This window comes from Microtus pennsylvanicus, chromosome 13 (assembly GCF_037038515.1).
Source record: "Microtus pennsylvanicus isolate mMicPen1 chromosome 13, mMicPen1.hap1, whole genome shotgun sequence".
NCBI classification, from domain to species: domain Eukaryota; kingdom Metazoa; phylum Chordata; class Mammalia; order Rodentia; family Cricetidae; genus Microtus; species Microtus pennsylvanicus.
In genome coordinates this window covers 57,863,604-57,889,112 of record NC_134591.1, presented here as the reverse complement: position 1 = coordinate 57,889,112, position 25,509 = coordinate 57,863,604, and the positions used below count along the sequence as shown (strand labels likewise).

The following is a 25,509-nucleotide window of genomic DNA, read 5'->3' as shown; positions in this document are numbered from 1 at the left end:
TTTGAGACAGGGTGTCTCTCTGTAACAGCTCTGGCTGTCCTGGAAGTCACTCTGTAGACCAGGCTGGCCTCAAACTCACAGAGATCCCCCTGCCTCTGCCTCCCGATTACTGGGATTAAAGGTGTGCCACCACTGCCTGGCTTGAGAAAGAAATTCCTATACATTGCTGCTGGGAATGTGTACGTGCAGTTACCACAGAAATCAGTATTGAAGCTTCTTCAAAGGGAAAAAAAAAGACAAAACCAAACAAACATCAAAAAAAAAAAACCAAAAATAGGGCTGGATACAAGGCTCAGTGTGGTGGCTCACAGCTATCTGACAAGTTTCAGGGAACCGGATGTGCTCTGCTGGCCTCTGTGGACACCGTGTACATGTGGTACACAGACTTATATGCAGGCAAACGCTCATGTACATAAAAATAAGTAAGTCCTTCAAAAAAACCGGTAAAGCTTATCTTTGTAATTATCCTTATTACATTCTGGCTTAATGTTTATTTAATAATGATGCTCTTTTCTCATTCTTTTCTCCTAGGAGAAAGGTTTCTGGTTTGGCAAGGGATTTTTCTATCTATGCTGAGGATCAAACTGTGAGACTCGTACTATTAGGCCAATGTTCTACACTGAGCTACATCCTCAGACCTGAGATATTGTTTTGGTTATATTTCCTCAGTAAGATTTTATTTTATGGGTATAAGTGTTTTGCCTGTGTGTACATCTGAGCATCACTATGTGTCAGCTGCCATGAAGGCTGGAAGAGGGCAGTGGATCTCCCAGAGCAGGAATTACAAATGGTTATAAGTCACCACGTGGGAGTTGAGAATTGAACCTGGGTCCTCTGGAAGAGAAGCCAGTGCTCTTAACTGCTAAGCTATCTCTCTCCAGTCTCCATCCCCACATACATACGAGAGAGAAAGAGAGAGAGAGAGAGAGAGAGGGAGAGAGAGGCTTTTGACTTGCTGTGTATCACAGCTTGGCCTCAAACATATACCGTTCCTGTGTTGGAGTTATAGGTACCAGCAGGGCTAGTCTCTTCCCTGGCTTCACTGTGTTCTCCAGCACTCCAACTCCTCCCAAATAAGGTTCTGCCCCCCGCCCCCCCGAGACATGATTTCTCTGTAGTTTTGGAGTCTGCCCTAGAACCAAGCTGGCCTCGAACTCACAGAGTTCCTCCTGCCTCTGCCTCCCGAGTGCTGGGATTAAAGGCTATGCCACTATCACCTGGCTCCAAGTAAGTCTTGCCTCTGTTTCCCGATAATGTTTCAAATCTCCAGCACCAGTATGGGAGTGCTCTATGGGGGACTGAGCTGTCCTTTTTGAATCTCTGATGCTAATACAGTACTTAGATGCTAGGCAGGAGCTGGTTGAAGGAAGGGAGGGAGAAAAGGAAGGAGGGAGGGAGAAATAAATGAATGATTCTGAGAAATATCTTCCTGATTGCTGGACCCTGAAAAGTAAAAGACACTCAGCCATGCTCAAGGGATTTTTTTCTGGAACCCATGAGATGGCTCCACAGGCAAAGGTGCTTCCCACTGAGCCTTGAATCGTTCCCAGGATCCACATACTGGAAGGACAGAACCAAATCCCAAAAGCTGTCTTCTGACCTCTGTATGAGAGCCCCTATCCCAACAAAATAAATGAACATAACAAAAAGTTTGTTGTTTATTTAACTTCTGCTTAATTTTTGAAACAGGAGCTTCTTTTGTAGCCCAGGCTGGCCTGGGACTTGCAAGCTTCCTGCATCTTCCTTCCCTGTTGGGATGACGGACATGTATCCCCATGTCTGGCAAGAATTCTGAAAATACCAGCCCAGTTCAGAATCTAAAATCAGCTCAACAAACTGAAATGATGGGAAACACAAAAGGCGAGTGGAAGGCTGGAAGCAGTTATCTATCTATCTGAATCTAGAGTATGAGGGTATCCTGGGGGTGCAGCCTGTGGAGGGTGGGATGAAGGCGAGGAATAATGGCCAGGGATGGAGCAGGCTGGCTCTTTCTGCTTCTCTCAGGGCCAGTAGATTTCAGTGGAGGGCTCTTATCCTCTGAACTGGTCAGGGCCTTCAAGATTCAAGCACCCAAAAGGTCCTAGAAGCCCTCTTGTTCTTCAACTCCATGGACCTGGAGCCCCTGCAGGAGGGGGAAATCAAACGGTGGCCCAAAGACACAGTCATCTTCCTGGCTTGGGGATTGGGCCACAAAGGGCTCCTGGGGTCTTGGGTGGAACCAGACGTTTTCATAGGACTTGGGGCTGGGTGTGAGGCCCCCCAAAAGGGGTTGAGTGGAATCACAGCGAAGGTAACGCATTACTCCTGGGCTGGTGGGGCTTCCCAGCACCTGACCATAAAAGACCTGGTCACTCGTGCCAGAGGAGGGTTGGAACTGGTTGGAATTTGCTCTTGGATCTCCTTGGAGCACATAGGCCTGAACCAGGGTGGGAAGGCTGTTAGCCCGAGAGTTGTCACTAGAATCCCAATTGGTCAGCTTCTTATCTTCCTCCAGCACAGTGATCTTGGTGATTGGTGGCATGCTGGTGTCCCAGAAGCTGGGCAGCTGGAAGATTTCCTGAACACAGGGAAATAAAATGAGGCATGGTCTATCTCCAATGTTGGCCCCACCCATTGTACCTTTCTGAGACGAGGCAATTGGGTCATTGTTCTTGCTGCTGTGTGGCAGAGCACAAAAGGATAGACTTGCCTCGTGTCTGAACATTCTTGACATGTGTCTGTCACGAAAGACCCCCCTACCCCACCGCAGCACCTCCCACCCCCTAACCCCACCACAGCACCTGTGCATCCATTGCATAGCATAGTGAGAGTCAAACTTAGGTTTGCATCTCTTCAAAGTGGAGTGTGTGTGTCTCTGTGTGTGTGTTGTGCATGTGTGTGTGTGGGGGGTATCTCTGGTTGAAAACGAGACTCAGATGTGTGTTCCTCAGAAGAGCATCCCTGTAGTGGCTGTGTCTCATCTACCAGTCATGGTATATATTGCTTTCTGCCTCCTGATTACCTCTGTCATGATGGTGGGTACCCAGGAGCTCAGGCTGCTGTGGGCTGGGTCTGGCACATTTGGCCAAAAGAAGTTCTTCCTGCTGGAGAAGAGGGCGAGTGAAGTCTGGGTCAGGTGTGCCCTCTCAGCTTATCATCCTTTGCCCTACTCTGGCAGCTGAAGGGAGAAGGGGTGAAAGGACAGACTCCCAGACTGGGGTCGGAAGTCTGGGAAGGCGGGGAGGGACTTCGCCACCCATGGGCAACAGGAAGTCTGGGAAGGCGGGGAGGGACTTCGCCACCCATGGGCAACAGGAAGTCTGGGAAGGCGGGGAGGGACTTCGCCACCCATGGGCAACAGAAAGTCTGGGAAACTCTCACCTTTGCTTGCAGCAGAACCAGACAGCCGCACAGAGGCTGACGAAAGAAATCAGGAAGACAAGCAGGCCCAGGAAGATGTGTAGCTCAGATGTCTCTGTGGTGAGCGAAAGCAAGAAGAGTTTAGTGTGTGGCTTTTCCACCATGAGTCATGATCCTACGGCAGAACCAAATGTGGGGATGGTAAAATTTTGGCAGGAGTAAAAGGTTTTTAAAAGGATAACAACCAAAAATTATTATTATTATTATTATTTTGGTTTTTTGAGGCAGGGTTTCTTTGTAGCGTTGGAGCCTGTCCTGGAACTAGCTCTTGTAGATCACGCTGGCCTCGAACTCACAGAGATCCACCTGCCTCTGCCTCCCAAGTGCTGGGATTAAAGGTGTGCACCACCACCGTCCAGCCCAAAAATTAACTTTATAAAAACCAAACACTAATGCATCTAACATGCTTCTGGCAGGGCTCACCTGTGTTTCATCGTGCAAGTTCACTGCAGCTTTGGTTCTAAGCACACACGTGCACTTTACGCCATGCATGTCATCACATGGCACAGTATCACCAGATACCACCTGAAACATCTCGGCTCATTCAAGACTATCATCCACCATGGGCCTCAGAATCTCACGTAATAGTTTAATTCTGGAAACAAAGACTTTCAATATTTCCCTGCCCTCAACCCTCAGTGTGTGGATATCAAATCAGTGTATCTTTGGATTGTATCATATTAGAATGATTAATTTAAAGAACTGCTGTCTGAGTTGCTGACTTGACTTTCACAGGAAAGAAGAAATTGTTGGATGAATTGTGGCTTGGGATTAGGCCAGAATTTTCAACAATTTCTGAAATGGCCCTAAGCATATGTCTGCCATTTGGTACTGTATATTTATGCAATGCGTCTTTCTCAGCATTGATGGTTGTAAAAATACCAAAATACTGATTAACTCTGAGAAATGCTGAAGGTGGCTGAAGGTGTTCTTTGCCCTGCAGTATCATTTAATTTTCTGTGTAAGAGAAGCAAGCGCAGCCATCTCATTAGTAAGCAGGTTTGCGTTCATCTTTATTAAATGAAAATTTATATGCGTACCAAAGAATCGTTTCAAAATAAATGCATTGTTTATTATCAGTAAGTGTTTGATCTGGACATGTTTTACGTACTCAGAATTATGTAAAAATTTCTTGTATGAAAAGGGGTTAAAAGTGGAAAAGTTAGCCAGGCGTTGGTGGAGCACGCCTTTAATCTCAGCACTTGGGAGGCAGAGGGAGGCGGATCTCTGTGAGTTCAAGGCCAGCCTAGTCTAGAGTTCCAGGACAGCCAGGGCTACCCAGAGAAACCCTGTCTTGACAAACAACAGTGGAAACAACATCCTGGCAGGAGTATGTTGAGGTAGCCTGGTGAGGCTGCGGCTCCCCTCCAGGCTGGCAGACCCAAAGGCAGGTCCCTAGATTTCTGTTTTCTTTTTTGAGACAGGAATTTTCTGTGAAGCTCTGGTTGTCCTGGAATTTACTTTGAGACCAGACTAGCCTGACCTCAAGCTCAGAGATCCGCCTGCTCTGCCTCCCGAGTGCTGGGGTCAAAGGCTGCGCCACCACCGCCCTGCACTTTTCTCCCTTTATAAACTTGAGAAAAAAAATGAAAACACACTTTCACAATCTCTTCTCCTCCCTTTAAAATCAGAATCCATTTCTTTCTTTTTTGGTTTTTCAAAATGGGTTTTTTTCTGTGTAACAGCTCTGACTGTCCTGGAACTAGCTCTGTAGACCAGGCTGGCCTCGAACTCACAGAGAACCGCCTGCCTTTGCCTTCCAAGTGCTGGAATTAAAGGTGTGCGTTGCCACTGCCTGTTTTTTTTTTTTTTTTTTTTTTTTTTTTTTTTTGCCCTGCTTGGCCAGTAAATTCTCTCTGTAGATCAGAATGGCCTCATGCTCACAGAGCTCCATCAGCCTCTGTGTCAGGGTTGAGATTAAAGATGCGTGTCACCACACCTGGAAAAATCAGGATTTCTAGAGAGGCAAAGTGGGGCATCTTCCCAGCAGTCACCACTGTCAGCCTTCCTCTTACCTAGGGCCAAGGTCATCAGGGTCAGGCCTGTACTGTTGGAGGACCCTGCCCGGCTGGTGGCCATGAGGTAGACGTGGTACAAACGGGCAGGTTCCAGGTGGTCCAGGACATAGCCATGGAAGGAGATGTTTAGGACAATGGCTGTGGGTGGAGCATATGGTCAGTTTGGGGTGCTAAAACATCTCTGTATCTGTTGAGAAACATCCCTTCCAGGCCTCCCAGGTTTGTGGGGAGCTGAGGATAGACTCACCAAATGACTGGTTCTTATCGTTGGTCCAGAAGATGGTGTAGTGGGTGAGGGGTATCATCCCGAGCCAAGGGGTCTCAGGTACCCACTCCACCTGGGCCCAGGTCCTGCCCACGTGCCTCAGATGTAGCTCTGGAGCATGGGGAAGGGCTGTGGAGAGAGAGGGGGAGGGAGAAGGGTTCATGTGATTAGAGCAAGCCAACCTGACCAGGCTCTGGTGAGTTTTTGGACCCAGAACTTGGGACAGAACCTGGGATGTAGATGACTGAGAAAAGAGAGTTCACAGAGATGAGTATAGCTGTGCATGTCTATAATAATCCTAACACTCTGGAGACTGCGGCAGGAGGATTGCTGTGCGTTCGAGGCCAGCCTGGGCTATGATGTAAGACCCTGTTTTAAAACAAATATAAAAGGAGCCAACAAAATGGCTCAGCTGGTAAAGTTCTTGGTCTGCAAGACTGGAGACCTGAGTTCAACCCCTGGACCCTACAAGCTCTACTTCGCTTTTCCGCGGCTGTGATCTATACATGACCAAAAGCGGCTTGGGGAGGAAAGCTTATTTCAAGCTTACACCTTCAGTTGTAATTCATTGTTGAGGGAAGTCAGAGCACAAAGCCGAGGAGGAGCTGAAGCAGAAACCACGGAGGAAGGCTATTTACTGGGTCACTCTCTGACTTGCTCATCTAGCTTTCTTATACAGTTCATCCCCACCACCTAACTAGGGATGGTGCTTCCCATAGTGGGCTAGGTCCTACCACATCAACCATCCATTAAGATGATTTCTCATAGATGTAATCACAGACCAATATAACGTGGGCAATTGCTCAGCTGAGGGACCCTAGACCCAGGTGATGATGAAAGCCATCTAACACAGCACACGGAGGTGGGAGGAGGGGACTGACTGTACAAAGCTGCCCTCTGGCCTCCACAGGCGCTTCGACATGTGTGCATCCATTCGTGCACCTCATGCACACATGATGATAAATGAATTAAGATAACAGCAAAAAAACAAGAAGTCGAACTCCAAACCTCTGAAACAAAAGCAAATGTGTGTGTGAGAGACAGAGACTCTAGAGAGATCGCTTCCAAGAGGAAACTGTATCTGTTTGAGATAGGGGTCTCACCACATAGCTCAGACTAGCCCCCAAATCATAATCCTACTTCAGCAGAGTCGCTAGGGTCAGAGGCATACACCGCTTTGTCCGGAGTCCCCTCCGCCCAGGATTTCATCTGGTTTCCCTTGCCCTTTATGACTTGCAGAGGCAGAGCCTAGGTTGGAATCCAGTTCTGTCTCAAATCTTGGCTCTCCAATTTCTGCCACATCTGTTTTTTCCTGACTTGATATCTGATTTCTGCCACTCTGAATCATATAAGGGACTCCATTCAAGTCTATCAGCTGGGACACTGGATTTCTGTTGGGCCATGGGTTGATGCCGTGAGACTCTGCCTCCTCCCTGATTCTCTCAAATGCATGGCTTCCTGTCTTCTACCCCATTTCCTGAATTCTGCCCAGCTTTGGGGGACCCAGTATAAAGCAGGATGGAGAGCACCCCTCTCAGGGGCCAGAAGTAAAAGGGTACCATTTTCTCACACTTCTTGTTGCCAGGGCCCAACCAGGGAGAGAGGAGGGATTCTGATGGTAGACAAACCTTTATCTCCAGAGTAGGTGTAGACTTGGGCGGAAGGTCCTACGATGCCTGGGTACAGAGGGGCCACCAAGATTTCATAGAGCACAAAGGGACTTATGTTTTCTGCAGAGAGAAGAGGGGATGACGCTAAGGTCGAGGCCAACCTCTGCCACCCAGCCTCAGAATCTGCTTTATGCATGGCCTGATTTTGACCATGGGGTTAAGGGTAGAAATCTCTTTTAGTTCATTTGATGGATGTCATGAGGGGAAAGTGGGACAGAGAACTAGAATAGGAGCAGAGTGTGGGCTAGACAACGGATCTGGCTAGAGGGTAGGAAGAACTTTCCCAAGGTAAGGGTTCAGAAAGGTCTGGGGAAGTTGCCTCTGTAGAGAGGCTCCAATTGCCCTTACTACCTCGAGACAAGCACCACCCACTCTGTTCCCTTTTCTTGTCCCTCAACCCAATCCCCCTCCCAGGCCCGTCTCACCCTGTATCAGAATTCCAGTGATGCTCCCATTGGGCTCAATCCTCCAGGACTTATTGAGGGACTTCTGGCCCCACTCAATCAGATAGCCCTGAGGCGGAATGCTGGGTGCCTCCCAGTCTACCCAGATGCTATCTGGGTCTTGAGCCATGGCGTGGAGTTTGGTCACAGCTGGACCTGGAGAGGGAGTGGGAAATAGGTGCAAAGATGGAAAGCTTGCAGGTCTCAGTGCTGGGCATGGATTCAAATCCTGCCTCTGCTGCTGACAGACCTGCCATCCAGGGTGTAGCAAGACCTGAGCCTCAATCTCATCTGCCAAGTGGAAGTGGTAACAAGGATGTCCTCACTTTGTAGACTTGGCGTGAGCTAAAGGAGGGCACAAGCTCGTACAGAGCCTGCTACTTCCTGGCCCCACTCAGCTTGATGTCTGTGACTCATGAAGCTCTCTAACAATCACGGCAGGGAGGCACGATGGTGTCTCCCTTTTATCAGTGAGTGAAAGTGGGGGATACAGAGAGGCAGAGAGGCTTATTAAGGATCACACAGCTCAGGGCTAGGGAGATCATTTAATTGATAAAGTGTTTGTAAGGCAAGGACAAAAACGAGAATTGGATTCCCAGAATTCATGTGGAAACAACAAACAAAACAGGCATGTGACATTTATAAACCCAGCACTGGGAAGACAGAGACAGGTGGATCTCTCGGGCTAACCAACCACCACAGAGTAGCTTCTAATCAGTGAATTTCAGACCAGTGGGCTATTCTGTCTCCAAAACCGTGGCCAGCCCCTGAAGAATGACATCTGCGGTTGTCTGCCAGTGGCTATATGCATATGTACATGTACAACTTATAAGTGGGAATCATAGCTCTGTGTGTGTGTATGTGTGTAGGTATGTGTGCATATTCTCTCAGATTAACCTAGTTCTGGCCAACAATACTAATTTAAACGTTGGCTCAAAGTTGGCTGCCCCCTGCCCCCAACAGGCCGTGTTAATGCATTCGCTTGCAGGTTCTGGAGGGAGGCCAGGGAGGGAGGTCACCTGTCCAGGCCAGGTCACTCTGTTAGTAAGTTGGTGGGACTAGACAGGTAGGAGCCTAGGCAGTCCAGCCTTCAAATTCCCATGATGCTCTCTGCTGTTTAGCTGCCAGGCCCCTTCTACCTTTGTTCTTTAAGAAAACCACTGGTGTAGGTGTAGAGGTCCCTCCTGTGTTGTAGGCCATAAGGTTCACGTTCTGGGCCTCCAAGGGCAGGTAGAAGATACAGCTGAGCTCTGTGGTGTTGCAGAGGTGCCTCTCCGGCCCTTGCTGATCTGAGGGACTCCAAGAGAGCAGGTACCCCTGGATCTGTCCGCTGTCTTCCTGCAGGGGTGTTGGCTGTGACAGGTGAGGAAGAATACAGTGAGGGAACTGTGTAGCTAAACCTGGGGTGTACAGGCCAGCCATAGGAACCGGGATCTGAGGCCCTTCTCCCCATCCCTCTATCCCCCTGTGGCAAGATCTAGGAGGGAAAGAAGGAAGAAGCCAGTGAGTACGTGTAGCAGGTGCTTAACTATTCTCTGGCTGGACCCTTTGGGGCGCAGGTGACCCGAGAGCCCCGTGTTGCAGTCTCTCCCCAAGGTCACTACCCACCTTCCAATGCATGATATATGTGTGAAACGCATGCAAACTGTCTCCCAGCCTTTCAGGCACCCTCCACTCTTGAGCCCTACCTTGGGGGCTCTGTTGGGGGTGGGAGGGGAGTCTCAGAGAGTCACCTTCCAGAACAGTTGCACACTCTCTATCCCGGGACCCAGTTGCTTCTTCTGCCACCATGTGTCTAGTCTGATGGTGGGGGCTGTGGACGGGAGGAGATAAGAAGGTTTTGTTGGAAAGGGCCCTGGGGACCGGACTAGGCTCTGATGGCCACTTCTGGCTTCTCACCTTTAATGGTGGGCCTTAGCTGCAGGGCAGGGCTCCAGCTGCTCCAGAGTCCAGGCAGAAGGGAGCGGATGCACCGAATCTGCAGGGTGTATACTGGAGCCCGGTGAAGCCCACAGAGCTTGAACTGGTCCTCGCTGGAAGGCAGGTGAGACACCTGGTGTGTGGGAGGTGACACTAACTCAATTCAACTTGCCCCCTCTCAATGCCCCACCTCCGTCTCAAGGTCGTCTTCTGCCTCACCAGTGTCCAGTTGGCTCCTCTAAGCTGTGGCTGGTAGCGGAGTTCACACTCCTGCTGCATGAATCTACCGGGCTCCCATGGCTTCCAGCTCAGCCACAGACAGCCTGGCTGGCGTGGGACTAGATCATGGCTAACATCCAGGGCCTGCAGCACGGGAGGCTCCAATTTCACTGCAAAGAGTTAGGTTGTCAAACTTTTCCATGCCTCCTGGGGAGGGCTCTATCTTAATGCCCCCTTTCCTTCCTGGATCTTTTTCAATATCTTTTCCTCTCTGGCTCCATAGCTCCAGCTGTGTTTGGGTCTGGGGATCTAGGTGAAGGCCTGCCTCAGGGACTTTGAACTGGTTGCTACATCTGCTTCTAGCATTTTCTTTCCAGCTATCCAGCAGTTTGGTCCCTCACTTCCTCCAAGGATCTACTTAGTTGTCAACTTCTAAAGTCATCGGACATTGTAATATTCTGAGGATGGGATGCCTGAAGTTTTGCTCACTGCTGTATCTTTAGGACGGCCACCGCCTAGCAGGGGTGTGGGTGCGGGGGTGGGGAGGCAGGTAATCACTTTGAGAAATCATTTGAAGGCTGGGGTGATGGATTATTGAAGCAAAGTGCTACTTACACAAGCCTGACAACCCAAGTTCTAGTTTAGTCCCCAAACTCATGTCAAAAAGCCCAGTGCAGCCGGGCGGTGGTGGCGCACACCTTTGTTTAATCCCAGCACTCGGGAGGCAGAGGCAGGCGGATCTCTGTGAATTTGAGGCCAGCCTGGTCTACAAGAGCTAGTTCAAGGATAGGCTCCAAAGCTACAGAGAAACCCTGTCTTGAAAATAAAAAACAAAAGGAAAAAAAAAAGCCCAGTGCAATGGCGCACATCTGTAATACAAGCACCATTGTGGCAAACTGGGAGGTGAAGACAGGAGGATCACCCTGAGGCCCCTGGGCTATATCACCTGAAGTATAAGGACCGCAGCAGAGACAAGAGAGACCCTGCTTCAAGGTAGAAGGAAAGAAGGATTCCAGAAAGTTCCTCTGGCCTCCACACGTGCCCCATGATATGTAACCATGGTATGATATGTGCCCCTATAAATAAGTAAGAAGAGCCGGGTGGCGGTGGCACATTTTAGGCCAGCCTGGTCTACAGGGTGAGTTCCAGAATAGCAAGGGCTACAGAGAGAAACCTTGTTTTGAAAAAACAGTGGCTAAATAAATAAAGATGAAAGTATGAACCTAGCCTCTGCTCCCCATTTCTCTCTTCTCTGCTTTTTCCAGGTCTCCCCAAATCTCCCTGTCTGTGCCTAGTTTTGCGTTTCCTCCCAGGGCCCCTCTGGGTCTCCCAGTCTGGGGCTCGCTCCCCCTTCTCATACCCAGTATTGCTCACCAACATCCATGGGGTCAAGGCACAGCTTTGGGGACTCGCTGATCCCTAGCGTGTTCTCTGCTTGCACCCAGATGACCATATTCTGGTAGAGAGACAGGTGTTTGCGGGCAATGGAGCAGGTGTTCTGCCTGTCCTCGGGCACACAGTCCAAGATGGAGTCCTCCTGGTACTGACAGTCGGCACGGCTCCTGCCAAGAGGCCGGGCTTAGGTGTCAAGCAGAGGAAGAAGGCAAGGCCCCCTCTTGTCTTTGCCTCTGGCTCCCCATCCCCACAGTGACTTGTGCCCCAACCCAGGACCTGGAGGAAGGGACTGGCATGGAAACCCTATGTACCTGAAGCTCTTTAGGGTAAAGTTGGTGGGCAGGTGGGTCTCAGGACCTGGTTCCCACTGGCAGACCAGTCTGTTGGTGGTGAGGTACATGAGGCAGGACAAGTTGGAAGGGCTGGCAGGAGGATCTAGATAGGGTGGGAAGAATGTTAGGAGCCTATGTGGGCAGGGGGTACACCTGTGGCCTTACTTCCTTGGGCTGGACTGTTCCTTCTGCAGTGTGGGCCTGTAAGGGCAGCTACGTTACTGTCAGGTACAGGGGCAAGCATCCCAGACCCTCAGCAGCCTGGTGGTGTCTTTGTCAGAGACAGCCTGGGTTTCATTCTGGTTTGGTCAATCATCAGCCATTTGATCCTCACGTGACTGAACTGCTCTTGTGCCTCAGTTTCCTCATCTGTAAGGAGGGGTGATGACAATCAACTTCTTTCCTGGGTCTCTTTAAGGGCTGTGGGCGATAGATTAAGAATGCCCCCTTTCTCAGATGCTCATGTTTGAATACTTAGTTCCCGGTTGGTGGACTGGTTTTGGGAGGCTTGCTGGAGAAGGTGTGTCACGGAGGGTGGGCTTTGAGGTCTCAAAAGATTTGTCCCATTTCCAGGTAGTCTCTTCTGTCTCCTACTTGCTCTTCAAGATAGAAACTCTCAGCTATTTTTGCCTCTATACTTTGCTTCCCTGTCACGGACTCTAACCCTCTGGAACCATGAGCCCAACTCAATGCTTTCTCTTCTAAGTGTCTTTGGTCACCGTGTTTTGTCACAGCATTCAAAAGTAATTTATACGAGGGCTAAGTGACTTCCTGTGTATAGGGTGCTCACAACTGCGCTCAGGCAGGTGGGGGCTACGGTGATCACTGCTCTCTTTTCTTTTGGAGACAGGCCTCATGATACAATACAGGCTAGTTTCTAATTTGGCATCCTCCTGTCTCAGCTTCCAAGAAGTGTGCCTCCATACCTGGCTCTGTTATTGATTGGTGGGGTGCTAGGATTGGAACCCAGGGCCTTGTTCTTTTTAAGTATGTAGTCTACTATGGGGCTGCATCCCCAGCCCTAGCACTAATTTTTTTTGTGGGGGTGGAATAGACAGGGTCTCACTATGTAGTCCTAGCAGCCCTGGAACTCCCTATGTAGATCAAGTTGTCCTCAAAAATCACAGAAATCCTGGGAAGCAGAGGCAGAAGAATCTCTGTGAGTTCGAGGCCATGCTGGTCTACAGAGTGAGTTCCAGGATAGCCAGGGCTACACAGAGAAACCTTGTCTTGCCAGGCAGTGGTGGCGCATGCTTTTAATCCCAGCATTCAGGAGGCAGAGGCTGGTGGATCTTGAGTTTGAAGCCAGCCTGGCCTACAAGAGTTAGTTCCAGGACAGGCTCCAAAAGCTACAGAGAAACCCTGTCTCGAAAAACAAAACAAAACAAAAACAAACAAACAAAAAAAAAAGAAAGAAAAAAGAAACCCTGTCTTGAAGGGAAAAAATCCACAGAGAGTCACCTCCCTCTGCTGGGATTAAAGATGTGCCAGCTTGCCTTGGTTTTTATTTATTCCTTATACCTTAGCTTGACACAAACACCATTCTGCTCAATTTGGAAAGAAAACTGGGTCTGCACTTAGGAGGAGATGGAAGTGAACCCCTCTTAGGACCAAGGACCTGAGCTTGCTAAACAGCCATGCAGACAAGTATTTCTGCAAGGAACCCTTGGGAGTATGGCCTTCAGGAAGTCACTTGTTCTCACTAAATGTCAGTTTCCTCATCTGGAGAACGGGCTTAATTAATAACAGCTGAAAGGATGAACAATGTCCTCCGTCATGCTCACCAAGGGCTACTTGAATGAGGTCATTGTTCTCCCTGGTTCTTTCTGGCAGAAGGGCTGGAAGCAGATGGGTGGATGGTAAGAGGGACTTACAGCCTGCCTGAAGTTCAGCTTGATCCAGGACCTGGAAGCTGTTGCCCCATGGCACTAGGCAGAAGACAAAGGTCTTGGTGTGGTTCACATGTGGCAGAGTGATGATGGATTCCTGGGTCCCATCAGGCAGTCTCTGCTTTCTGTCTCCAGGCTGGTTTGGTCCATCTTCCAGTCTCCATAGGATCTGTGGCTCTTGGTCCAGTTTGCTGCAGTTTGGGCTGATGGTGCAGGAGGCCATGACAGGGTCCCCAAGACGGACAATGGGGACTGAGAGCCTGATGTGCCCGCAGCTCTCCGGACCTAGAGGGTGGGTCCCGGATGACTCTTTTGCCAGGCCAACATGGGCCATGTCAAGACCTCTGGACTCCTAGCCTCAGAGACCCCCCCATCTTCTCACCCTCCCATCTGGAGGACATGGGGACCAAACGTGAAGAAGTAAGTACAATGTACGATGCCTATAAGATGCGCTGTCGAGAGAGCAAGAGACAACCATGTGTCTGTACATGGTTATCAATGGCCTCTGCAGAGAAAAGCAGCTCCTGATTTCAGTTGGCCACGTCCATCTGTGTGAACCTTCTTTACAGAGCGAGCATTTCCCCTGAGGTGTGAACATTCCCAGAAGCATGAACACTTCCTGTGGTGTGAATACTCCCCGGGGCCATGAACACTTCCTATCACGTGAGTGTGCCCCTTGGTGTGAATGCTTCCTGTGATGTGAACACACCCTGTGGTATAAACCCTTCCCGGGGTGTGAACACCTTCCCCGGGATGCGCATGCTCCCCACTGTGTGAACATTTGTATCCTTGTGCCGTCCCTGCATGCAGTTATGAATGCAGTCTCTATTTTTCTTCTCAGGCAGCTCCAATTCCTCACTAGGGAGGGACTGGATAGGTAGTGAAAGCCGCAATCAGAGTGATAAGAACCCCCAAGGCCACCGCAATCCTTGCCAAATTCAGATCTGATTGTAAGTGTCTTGATTGTGACACTTCAAAGGCGTGTGACTGCCTGCAAAGGCAGGCTGAGGTGATGGGTGATGAGCTTAGACACAGGGGCTAGACGGCCTTGCTTATTATTAGCGACCTCGTCTATGTAAGTGGGACTCCCCGCGTCTTCCGACTTTCATCTGTGAATGGCAATGAAAAGCAGTTCCTACTAGTTAGATCCCAGAGCTGCCCCGCCGAGTGCCTCAGTCATACCTGACATCCTATCTAAGTACCTTCCTGAAGCTGCTAAGATCCTGGCATGTAATAGCCCTGAGTTAGGGTGGGACAATAGGGCTAGCTTCTGACTTTATAGCCTTATATCTTAGTCAGCACTACCACTAATCTGCTAAACTCAGAGACCCCTCCATTCTGAAGGAATTTCCTGTTCTGTGGCCTGCTGTTGGATCTCCGTAGTATTCCAGCCTCCCGCGGCCAGGTGGCTGGCGTTATTAAGAGCCTAATTACTGGCAGTAAGTCTCAATGACGGTCTACAGTAAGTCAGTACCAGGCTTGTTTTCCTTCCTTATCTAGTACTACCTTTGTATCTCTGGGAGAATCAGATGGTTTTCTTTTTTTTTTGGGTTTTGGTTTTGGTTTTTGTTTTGTTTTGGGACAGGGTTTCACTGTGTACCCCTGGCTGGAACTCACTCTGTAGACCAAGGAGGCCTCGAACTTACAGAGATCCACCTGCCTCTGCCTCCTGAGTGCTGGGACTAAAGCGTGTGCCACCACTGCCCAGCTTAGAAGCTCAGGCATCCTCACACAGTTGTGCGTGCAGAACCTTTGCTCTTAGGTCAGAACACTCAGTTCCACCCTCTTCACACAGCCCCTCGCCTCACTCTCCCTGGCTCAGCTCAGACACTGGTTCTATTCCTAAAGCGACTGTGGACCTTTGTACCCCTTGCTCCCCCTTCACGGTGCTCTTCTGGCCCTCTCTCAGCAGATTAGCATGTGTGCATCTCGGTAAGCCCGACTACCCTGGAGTTCTTCCATCCGTTTGTAATTGGAATTGTGACTCCTCTGCTGCCCCTAAGTTCTGTGATGTAGAGAGACCCTGGCTGTTTTGTTCATTGCCCCACTCCCAGGGCCTGGTACATAGCAGCCTGGGGACCTGTGCCTCCCTTTTAATCCTCCTCCGCAGTCCCCCACTTACTTTTAGGGAGTAGCAAGAAGATCAGGGTAACTCCGGTGAGGGCGCAGGCTCCCAGCCCCATCATTGTGACAACCTGGTGCTTACCTGGAGACAGTGAGAGATGCCTAAGAACAAGCTTTGCAGCAGAGCTGAGGCTAATCCTTGCTCTGCCACACTTTGGGCAGGTTATTTAACCTCTGAGCCTCAGTGTTTGCAACATGGAGGTAACATTGGCCTCTACTGCCTAGGACTTTGAGAGAAAGGCCTGAGAGAATTCAAACCAAGGGCTTTCTTCCAGCTGGCATTAAGGGAATGGTGTGTGTGTGTGTGTGTGTGTGTGTGTGTGTGTGTGTGTGTGTATCACTAAGGTGAAACCTGCCTCCCAGAAAGAACAGGGATCAGAGCCACTAGAAACACAAACTTTTCTTACCTCTTGCCCAGGACATCTCTTGTCTACTAATCTTGCTTAGTAACCATGCTGGCTAGTTTTATGTCAACCTAATACAAGCTAGAGTCATTTGGGGAGAGGGGCCCTCAGTTAAGAAAATGCCCCCATTAGCCTGTGGGCAAGCCTGTGGTACATTTTCTTGATTGATACTCGATGTGGGATAACTCAGATCTCTGTGGGCAGCGTCACCCCTGGACTGGTGGTCCTGGTGCCTTATAGGCAGGCTGAGCAAACTGTGGGGAGCAAGCCAGTAAGAGCACTCCTCCATGGCTTCTGCTTCAGTGCCCGCCTCAAATCTTTGCCCTGACTTCTTACAGTGAAGGACTATTGCCTGGGATAAGCTGAAATAAACCCTTTTCTCTCCAAGTTGCTTTTGGCCAGGATGTTTTATCACAGCAATAGCAAACCTTAACTAAGAAAAGAACCTCACATCCTCACACCAGGCTGACTGTCTCTCACTACCACACGGACACACATGTACAGAGTGGGAAAGACTTAGCCCCCAGGGCTCAGGATGCTGGTTCCTGGCTCCACTCTTTGTGGTTGTACCTAGGCCTGGCCCATACCTGGTACCACCTTATCCTTCCCACAGACATGTCGAGAGCAGGCAATGGAATGCAGAAAAAGACCGGGCATCCTCCCTAGGTTGTCTGGAGCTGGCATGATTGGCATTAGTACATCAGCTACAGAAGCCCTGGGAGTGGTCCCAGGGGAGTAGGAGTGTGGGCCTGTTGGAGCCTCCGCCTACTGTATGCAAAGAGGGTGGGAACCCAGTTCTGACCCTGGCTCCAACACTTACCTGCCTGGTGAACTTGGATGAGCTCCTTCACCTTTCTGATCCTCAGTTTCTCCATTTGTGGAAAGACGACGAACGGTAACACTCATGTCTCAGTAGTGCTATAATGACAGAGTGAGACAGCTAAGATTAACGCCATTGGCACTGTGCTTGGGGACCAGGCTCTCTTGCAGCCAATGGAACCAGCACAGCCTCCTGGAACAGCCACCTTGCTGCGTTGCCTGGGTTGGCTTCTAGCGCCAAGGTTCTCAGGCCACTCCCGTCACTCTTGGCGTCGCTGCTGGACTCTGCAGCCGCTCTCACTGTGCCAACAGACACAGCTGATGCCATAAGCCACGGCTGCTACAGCAGCCCCTCTTCTTGCTGTCAGAGCTCCTTTGCTCGTCATTGCCAACCTTCCCCCCTTGGTTCCCTTCTCCCCTCCCGTCCTGCTCTTTAGAAATTCTGTCAGTGGGAAGAGAGGAAGGAAGGGGATGGACATCGGGACTAAACTAAGGGAGAAGGCTTCCCAGGTGTGATAGAGATAAAGATAGGGACGGATGAACGGATGGATTGATGGATAGATAGATGGGTTGGGGGCAAAAGACACACAGAGATAGACTGAGGCAGAGCCTGGCCCAGTGGCATGGGTCTGAGATCCCAGCTACCTTGGAAGTGGAGGCGAGTGTATTGCAAGTTCAAGGCCAGCCTGGGCTACAAAAGAAATTCAAATCGAGTTTGAGCATCTTAGTGAGAACCTATTTCATAAAGCAGCTGGGAATGTGGGTCAGTTTGGTAGACCGCTTGTCTAGTCCACACAAAGGCCTAAGCTTGATCCCCAGGACCACACCGAGAATCAGGCAGGGTGGTGCAGGCCTGTAGTCACTCACAGCACTTGGAATGCAGGAGGGTCAGAAGTTCTAGGTTCTTATCTGCTTACACTAAGATAAGCCTCCTCTGCCTGAGAGCCACACACTGTAACAAGAGCAGCAAGACGAGGCCAGGGCGAGGCGAGGCAGAGAAAGGTGGAGAGGCAGGGCCCAGTGGATCTAGAGAAGCAGAGAAGCCCAGCAGGCGAAGTCTTGTAGCAACTGTTTAAAGAGGCAACGGGAACTGGGAGAGGAGAGAGAGGCCCAGGGACTCCGAGACAGCCTTACTTGCGGAGAGGAGGCATGCCAAAGGGCTGAAAACAGGGAGTAGCCAAGAGGGAACCGAGGCAGATCTGGGGCCTCTAGAACATATCTGAGGGACTGAGATTCCAGGAGAGATAGGCTCACTCCCGAGTTCAGCTCCTGTTTCCAAAGAGATTCAGCTGTCTGACTTCCCCATGCCACACACAGAGACTCCCAGGTCCCACGGATCACCTGTTGTAGGCCCCCTGATGTGGCCCTGGCAATGCTAGGGAATGGTCTGGGGCCTCCAGGACTCCACCCTCCCCTACTTACACTGGGGCTAGGGCGATGTGCCCAGCCTCGGTGCTCGCTCTCTCTTCTCTTGCTCCTCTCTTCTTCGGACAAGTTCCTGAAACTTCTCTTTCTAGCTTCGTCGTTAATGACAGGCCAGGGGACCCAGGATTGCGACACCTTCCTGGCTTCCCTCCTGCCCTACCCTGGGCCCTCACCCTCGGGGGGACACAGGCAGCCCCTTCCTCTCAGGAAGGAGGTTGAGGGAAACTGGTGAGCCAGCGACCTTCCTGCCTCAGGGGTCTTAGAGGGCTGGGTGTTGTGGCACCCTGGCTTGAGGCTTGAGGCCCCCTTCTCTCCGGATTTCCTGAGCTCTGTGCTTTGAGTCTGGGCAGGGCACCCGAGACAACACAGGGCCAAGGGAGAACTGGGGTCTTCGAGTGTTCATCCAAAACTGAAGCAGAACAAAAAGACGGGGAAGTGTGTCTGTGGAGCGGGGGCGGGGAGCCCCTCCACACTGAGTCTGGCTGAAACTTCTGCCCATGGAGAATCGATTTCAGCACAGGTAACGCTTACTTAAGGTTGTTTTTCCTTGTCAGCAGAAAAGTACCGTTTCCTAGGACTCTCATCAGAAAGCTCCCCACGACATTACTGTTTGTACCATTCTGGTGGCTCCTGGCTTTATCTTGTCAAGATACCTCAGAACCCACCTCATAATTTCAATTATCAACAAAGAGAGGAGAAAGCCAGGCATGATAGTGCATGCCTTTAAAAAATTGCAGCCCTCAGGAGGCAGGTGGATCTGTGTGAGTTCGAGGCCAGCCTGGTCTGCAGAACTAGTTCCAGGACAACCAAGGCTATTATATAGAGAAACCTTGTCTCAAAAAACAACAAGAAGAACAGCAACAAAACAAAAACAAAGAACCAACCCCCCAAAAACACCATAATAGTACATATTAGTAAATTAGTCAGGATTTTCTAGAGCAGTGGTTCTCAACCTTCCTAATGCTGTGACCCTTAATACAGTTTCTCATGTTGTGGTGACCCTCAACCATAAAATTATTTTTATTGTTACTTCATTACTATAATCTTGCTACAATTATGAATCACTGTAAATAACTGTGTTTTCCGATGGTCTTAGGTGACTCCAGAGGATCAGAACTAAGAGACCAAATGCATACACACATATATGCATTTATTAAATTAGCCAATGCAATACAATCGAAGTAGTAGCAACAGCCATCTTATGGCTGAGCACCCACCTGGGAAATCCTCAGGACATGCCGGGTGCCTCAGCAGTCCCAAGATGGTTCTGAAGACCCGGAGGGTGTCCGGTCCTCAGTCAATGCTGAACGCCCGGAAACACTGATTTTGACTTGAGTGAAGGAATCGTCGGGGTGGCAGCAACAAGGTAGATTAAGTGGCCGCAAGCCGGAAGGTCAGGGGCGCAAAGGCTGAACTATCTTCCTTCTTCCGCGTAGATTTTTGATTTGGCTGCCACTTGAAGGCACCGCCCATATTTGGGGTGGGTCTTCCCATATCAATTAAGGCAGTTAAGGTAATTCCTCAGCTCAGGGATCCTGCTCAGGCAATTCTAAATCACAGCAAATTGACATTTAAAATCAAATATCATGGGACTGGTTACAAGCACTGGCTGCTCTTCCAAAGGACCCAGGTTCAATTCCCAGCTCCCATATGGCAGCTCACAGTTGTCTATAGTTCCAGTTCTATGGAATCTGACACCCTCATGCAAACATACATTCAGGGAGAACACTAATATACATGCAATAAAAAGAAATAAAACATTTAAAAATCAAACATCATGATCAATCCCTTGTCAAAGGAGAAAGGTGGGGGCACTTTCTCCCCTTCTCAGGTCTTTGCTCAAATATAACCATCCTACTGAAGTCTTCTGGGAACTCTTAAAAAAATTGTCCCTTGTCCCTCATTCGCTCTGTTGATCCTTCTATCCCCACCCCTGCTGGAACTGAACTTCCATGCTGGAAAAAATTTTGTTCATTCTGTTCAAAACTGCAGCCCCAGATGATCGTGTTGGTACCTGCCTGTAATCCTAGCACTTGGGAGGCTGAAACAGGCGAATGATCATGAATTTGAGGTCAGCCTGAGCTGCGTAGAGAGTTCTAGTTCAGTCTGGATTATAAAGGGAGACCCTGTCTCAAAACTAACAAACAGGACCTGAGAGATGACTCAGTTAAGAGTACTCAGTACTTTTTCAGGGGACCCAGCTTCTGTTCCCAGCACCTACGTGGTAGCTCACAACCGTCTGTAACTCCAGTTCTATGGGAACTGATGTCCCTTTCTGGCCTCCTAGGGCACCAAACACTTGTCTGGTGTGCCTACATATATGCAGGTGAAATACTCATATACATAAACAAAATAATTCTAAAAAACTCCATACAAATAAAACAAATGGCCGGGCGGTGGTGGCGCATGCCTTTAATCCCAGCACTTGGGAGGCAGAGGCAAGCGGATCTCTGTGAGTTCGAGACCAGCCTGGTCTATAAGAGCTAGTTCCAGGATAGGCTCCAAAGCCACTGAGAAACCCTGTCTCGAAAAACCAAAAAAAAAAAAAAAAACAAAAACAAAAACAAACAAACAAACAAAAACAAATAAAACAAATGAAAACCAAAAACCAAATTAGCTCCAGTGTCTACAGCTTGCTCATCACAAGGTAAGTTAGCAACCCATGCTTAGTGAGTTATTGAAAGACTAAATGTTCTTCATCAAAGCTGTCCCGATTCCCACTGACTTGTCTATGTAATTTGGTCACTGTTTCCTTCTCCCCAGGGACTCTGAACTATCCTTCCCCCTCTGGGTGGGGTCTCTGCAAACACCATGGCCGGCAGAGTGTTGCCCCTCCAAATGAGGCAAGAAGGACGATGGGTTCACCGTGACTGAGACTCAGTAGCTGGTGTTGGTTCAAATTTCAAGAGTCTACACTTATCTTAGGCATATTTAAGTATAAAAAGTTTCCTGGTAATAATTAATTCAATCCTGTGTGCACAATAAAACTTAAGGCAGGACTACTTCGAAATTTTTGTAAAGGCCATATGACATGGTCCATCAAGATGGGATCTATAGATTGACTACATTTGACCTCTTAAGGGTCTGGGAGAGGATCTGGTGTGGTCTCAGTCTTAGAGATAGCACAGCACCAGGCTATAAACCGCCTCCATTCCCAGCCTTCTGGGCAGAAAACAGGTTATACAGCCCTGCGTGTTTAACATTCTTGGTTTCCCTGGAGCTTCTCTGTGAGCACAAGGACCTCGTGCCTCTTACACCCCCCTTCCAGGGCTGCCCACACCCACTGATCTTTCTGACTGAGGAGGATCTGTGCCGAGCACCTGGGAGACAGGATTTAGGATCCAGTCCTCAGCTGGGCATGGGAGATGTTTCCAGCCCTTTCTTTAGCAGAACACTACCCTCTTGTCTCCCTCTGCTCCGACTCTGCAGTTTGACACCCCTTCCGCCTAACTGCAGAACCCTGACCCCTGAAATCCCTAGAGCAGTGGGTCTCAACCTTCTCGGTGCTGCGACCCTTTAATTCAGTTCCTCATGCCGTGGGACCCCCAGCCATAAAATCATTCTTGTTGCTACTTCATAACTGTAATTTTGCTACTGTTATGAATTGTAATGTTTTTGCAAGGTAGAAGTTTGCCAAGGAGGTCTCGACCCACAGGTTGAGAACCACTGCGTTAGGGCTTCTAGTAGGCAGCCCATCTCCCCTCCTGTCACATGGGACAAGTGTCCACTTGTCTCCGGCTCCAACCAGGCTGAATGGTTTGTGTTTTCCAGCCTGCACAGGCTCTGGGACACTTCTGTGCTTTCGTTCTCACCAGACAGGTGAGCCCCTGTCATCTCTCTGCCAGGTAATTCCCTTTCCTGATCTCGGCTCTGAGCGGCCTCAGGTGTCCTTCTCCTCGTCCATCTTGTCACCCCGTAGTGGACTCTTGCTTTCTTCATTAACCTTCAAAGTCTGTGGGGGGCAGAAACTACACCCTACCTTCTGCTCCCAGCTCAGCACAGCCCTTTTTCCTGTTGGGCTGCAGAATCCTGGGAACAAAGTTAACCCTCCAGCCTCTGCTTCCCCCCCCTCACCTCCACCCCTGCCGTAGGAGTAGTCGCTCTGCCGAAGGGAAGCTTAAAGGAATTCTCAGAAACGCAGTGTTGGAGCCTGGCGTGGTAGTGTGTGCCTGCAATCTCAGTCCTGGTCCTCAAGTTCCAGGCTAGCCTGAGCAACATCCAGACCTTATCTCAAAAGTAAACAAACACAAAAAATGTCAATACCAATTCTCACACCCACACCCCAAACAATGTAAGCCAACCAAATGAAATAAAACAAGAAAAATCTCATGCAACCAGTGCTCACCGAGGTAGCCAGTCATAGTGGGCAGTCAGTGCTCAGTGGGCAGCCAGTGCACAGTGGGCAGTCGGTGCTCAGTGGGCAGCCAGTGCTCAGTGGCAGCCAGTGCACAGTGGGCAGCCAGTGCTCAGTGGCAGCCAGTGCACAGTGGGCAGCCAGTGCTCAGTGGGCAGTCGGTGCTCAGTGGGCAGTCGGTGCTCAGTGGGCAGTCGGTGCTCAGTGGGCAGTCGGTGCTCAGTGGGCAGCCGGTGCACAGTGGGCAGCCGGTGCACAGTGGGCAGCCAGTGCTCAGTGGGCAGTCAGTGCTCAGTGGGCAGTCAGTGCTCAGTGGCAGCCAGTGCTCAGTGGGCAGCCAGTGCTCAGTGGGCAGTCAGTGCTCAGTGGGCAGTCAGTGCTCAGTGGGCAGTCAGTGCTCAGTGGGCAGCCAGTGCACAGTGGGCAGCCAGTGCTCAGTGGGCAGCCAGTGCACAGTGGGCAGCCAGTGCACAGTGGGCAGCCAGTCACAATGCTTTCCCTTTCCTCTGCCCATCTGATACTTCAGAAAACCACTTTCCTGATCTCTTCTGAGGAAATGGGGCTGTTGGCGCTGAAATGAAAATGATCCGAGAGGAAACGAAAGCTGGATTTGCAGAAGCAGTTCTCTGGGTGAGAAGCATCAGAAAGTAGAGAGGCTGAGAGCCTGGGCAACACTGATTGCCTTTGTCACTTCCTGTGTGACCTAGGCAAGTTATTTAAGGTCACTGAGCCTCAGTTTTGTCATTATTTTGTTTTGTTTTTAAGGTTTTATTTATCTCTGTGTGTGCTTGAGTGTGCGCCATGTGCACCAGGGGGAGGCAGGAAAAGGGCATCAGATCACGGGAACTGGGGTCATAGTGAGCTATCCGATGTGGGTGCTTGCGATTGAATCTGGGTCCTCTGCAAGAATAGCAAGCAGTCTTAACTGCCGAGCTGTTGCGCCTGTCCCTCTCCTCCATTTTAAAGAATGATCTGTTTTATGTGTACTCATGTTTGTCTGCATGTATGTACGTGTGCCATTTGCATACTTGGTACCCTTGGAGGTCAGAAAAGGATGTTGGGTTGGGCGGTGTTGGCACACGCCTTTAATCCCAGCACTTGGGAGGCAGAGGCAGGTGGATCTCTGTGAGTTTGAGGCCAGCCTGGTCTACAGAGTGAGTACAGGCTCCTGTCTCAGAAAAACAAAAAACAAAAACAAAAAGAAAAGGATGTTAGATCTCCTGGAACTGAAGTTATAAATAGTTTCGAACCGCTCTATAGGTGCTGGGAACCAAACCTAGGTCCTCAGGAAGAGCAGCCAGTGCTCTTAACTGCTGAGACGTCTCTCTAGCTACTGTTTTTTGTTGTTGTTTTGATTTTTGTTTGTTTGTTTGTTTTGTTTTTTGTTTTTCAAGACAGGGTTTCTCTGTAGCTTTGGAGCCTCTCTTGGAACCTCTCTCTGTAGACCAGACTGGCCTTGAACTCACAGTCCTCCATAGGCCTCTGCCTCTCGAGTATTGGGATTAAAGGTGTGTGCCACCACAGCCCAGCCTGTTCTTTTTTATTTTATTTTATTTTATTTTTTGGGGTTTTCTGGCAAAAGCCAGAAAACCTGCTAGACAAATTCTAAAAGAGCTGTAACACTGTTGTTTTTTTTTAATTATTTATTTTTGTATATTGGTGTTTTGCCTGCAGGGAAGTGTTAGATCTTGGAGTCCAGACATTTGTGAGCTGCCACGTGAGTGTTGGGACTTGAACCGTGGTCCTCTGGAAGAGCAATCAGTGCTCTTAACCAGAGTCATCTCTCTAGCCCCCTGATTTTATTCTTGAGACAGGGTCTCAGGTGTAGTCCAGGCTGACTTTTACCTTACTTATCTTATGTAGTGACTTTGAACTTCTTACCCTCCTGCCTCCACCTCCAGTTTTTAGGTCTGGGGATCAAACCCAGGACTTTGTGTGTACGTCAGGCTATTGCTCTAGCCACATTCCCAGCCTGTTTTGGCAGCTTAAAGATAGGGATCATGGTGTCTGCTTCACAAGATCCTTGAGATAAACCAGGGAAAAGTGAGGTTCCTGGAAGAGAGTGAGGCACCAGGCAAACGTGTAAGGAATATTGACTATGGAAGCTGAAGTGCTCAAGGCAACGAGGCCTTGCCCCTTCACCTGCACTGGGCACGTGCTGTGAGGGCCTTCCTCTTCTTGTTCCGTCCCTCCTCCCTCAGATGAGCCCTCTTCGGGCTGGAACACTCCCTCCCTTCCCAGCAACGCCCTATTCTCAAAAGCCTGAATGCCAAGAGCTGACTTGGGGGACTGCTGACTGGGTCAGGGAACTGCTGGATCTAGAGGGCCTTGGCTGGGCACTGTAGGCCAGCCAGGCAGCTTGTGTGCAGAAGTAGAGGATGTCTGTCAGGGCTTGCTCTGGGTGGAATATAGCAGTCGGCTGAGATTGTGCAAACAGGTCGTTGTGCAAACACATCCCCGTGTGTGACCTTGATTGTGCAAATAGGTGTTTACTGGAGACTATCCGGCTCGGGCAGCGTGTTTACAAAAAGTGCCAGAGTTGTCAAGTCAGAACCAGCATCTAAGGGGGTGTGTTGGAAGCGTCTGTTGTTGCAGTTCTCCAGAGGCTTCAGCAGGAGGATCAAGAATCGCAGGCCATCCTGGACTGTGTAGGGAGACAGTCTCAGAAAACCACCATCACCGCCACCACCTAGGAGTCCTCCAGCAAACATCATCATCCTATGAAAAACTTGCTGATTCACCTTTCTTATTTCCAGGCTCAGAGACAATGTCCTTTGGTATAGCATCATAAATTTCCCTCATTTGCATACTGAAGGCATTTGACACTCAGGAT

The 25,509-nt window shown here is 49.8% G+C and overlaps 1 protein-coding gene and 1 non-coding gene across 3 annotated transcripts; both read right to left on the bottom strand.

Annotated features, from left to right (window-relative positions):
• Positions 1-1,645: 1,645 nt before the first annotated feature.
• Csf3r (colony stimulating factor 3 receptor) lies at positions 1,646-18,424 on the bottom strand. Of its 2 annotated transcripts, none has more exons than XM_075946262.1 (17): positions 18,320-18,424; positions 16,899-16,996; positions 15,673-15,756; positions 13,536-13,835; positions 11,641-11,764; positions 11,309-11,496; positions 9,935-10,104; positions 9,695-9,848; positions 9,529-9,608; positions 8,935-9,148; positions 7,778-7,951; positions 7,311-7,412; positions 5,665-5,811; positions 5,415-5,555; positions 3,361-3,454; positions 3,002-3,083; positions 1,646-2,557 (listed from the first exon to the last, which is right to left on the bottom strand). In XM_075946262.1, exons 2-17 carry the CDS (start codon positions 16,951-16,953, stop codon positions 2,081-2,083), a joined length of 2,586 nt encoding a protein of 861 aa, XP_075802377.1. In that variant the 5' UTR covers positions 16,954-16,996; positions 18,320-18,424; the 3' UTR covers positions 1,646-2,080. The 2 variants fall into 2 exon arrangements, with proteins under 2 accessions (XP_075802377.1, XP_075802378.1); XM_075946263.1 differs by having other exon boundaries at positions 1,949-2,557; positions 3,002-3,080; positions 18,320-18,409.
• A 5,815-nt stretch (positions 18,425-24,239) lies between these two features.
• On the bottom strand, positions 24,240-24,301 carry LOC142834578 (U7 small nuclear RNA). Its single transcript, XR_012907656.1, has one exon. It is a non-coding gene; the product is annotated as a U7 small nuclear RNA (small nuclear RNA).
• Between the last annotated feature and the right edge of the window lie 1,208 nt (positions 24,302-25,509).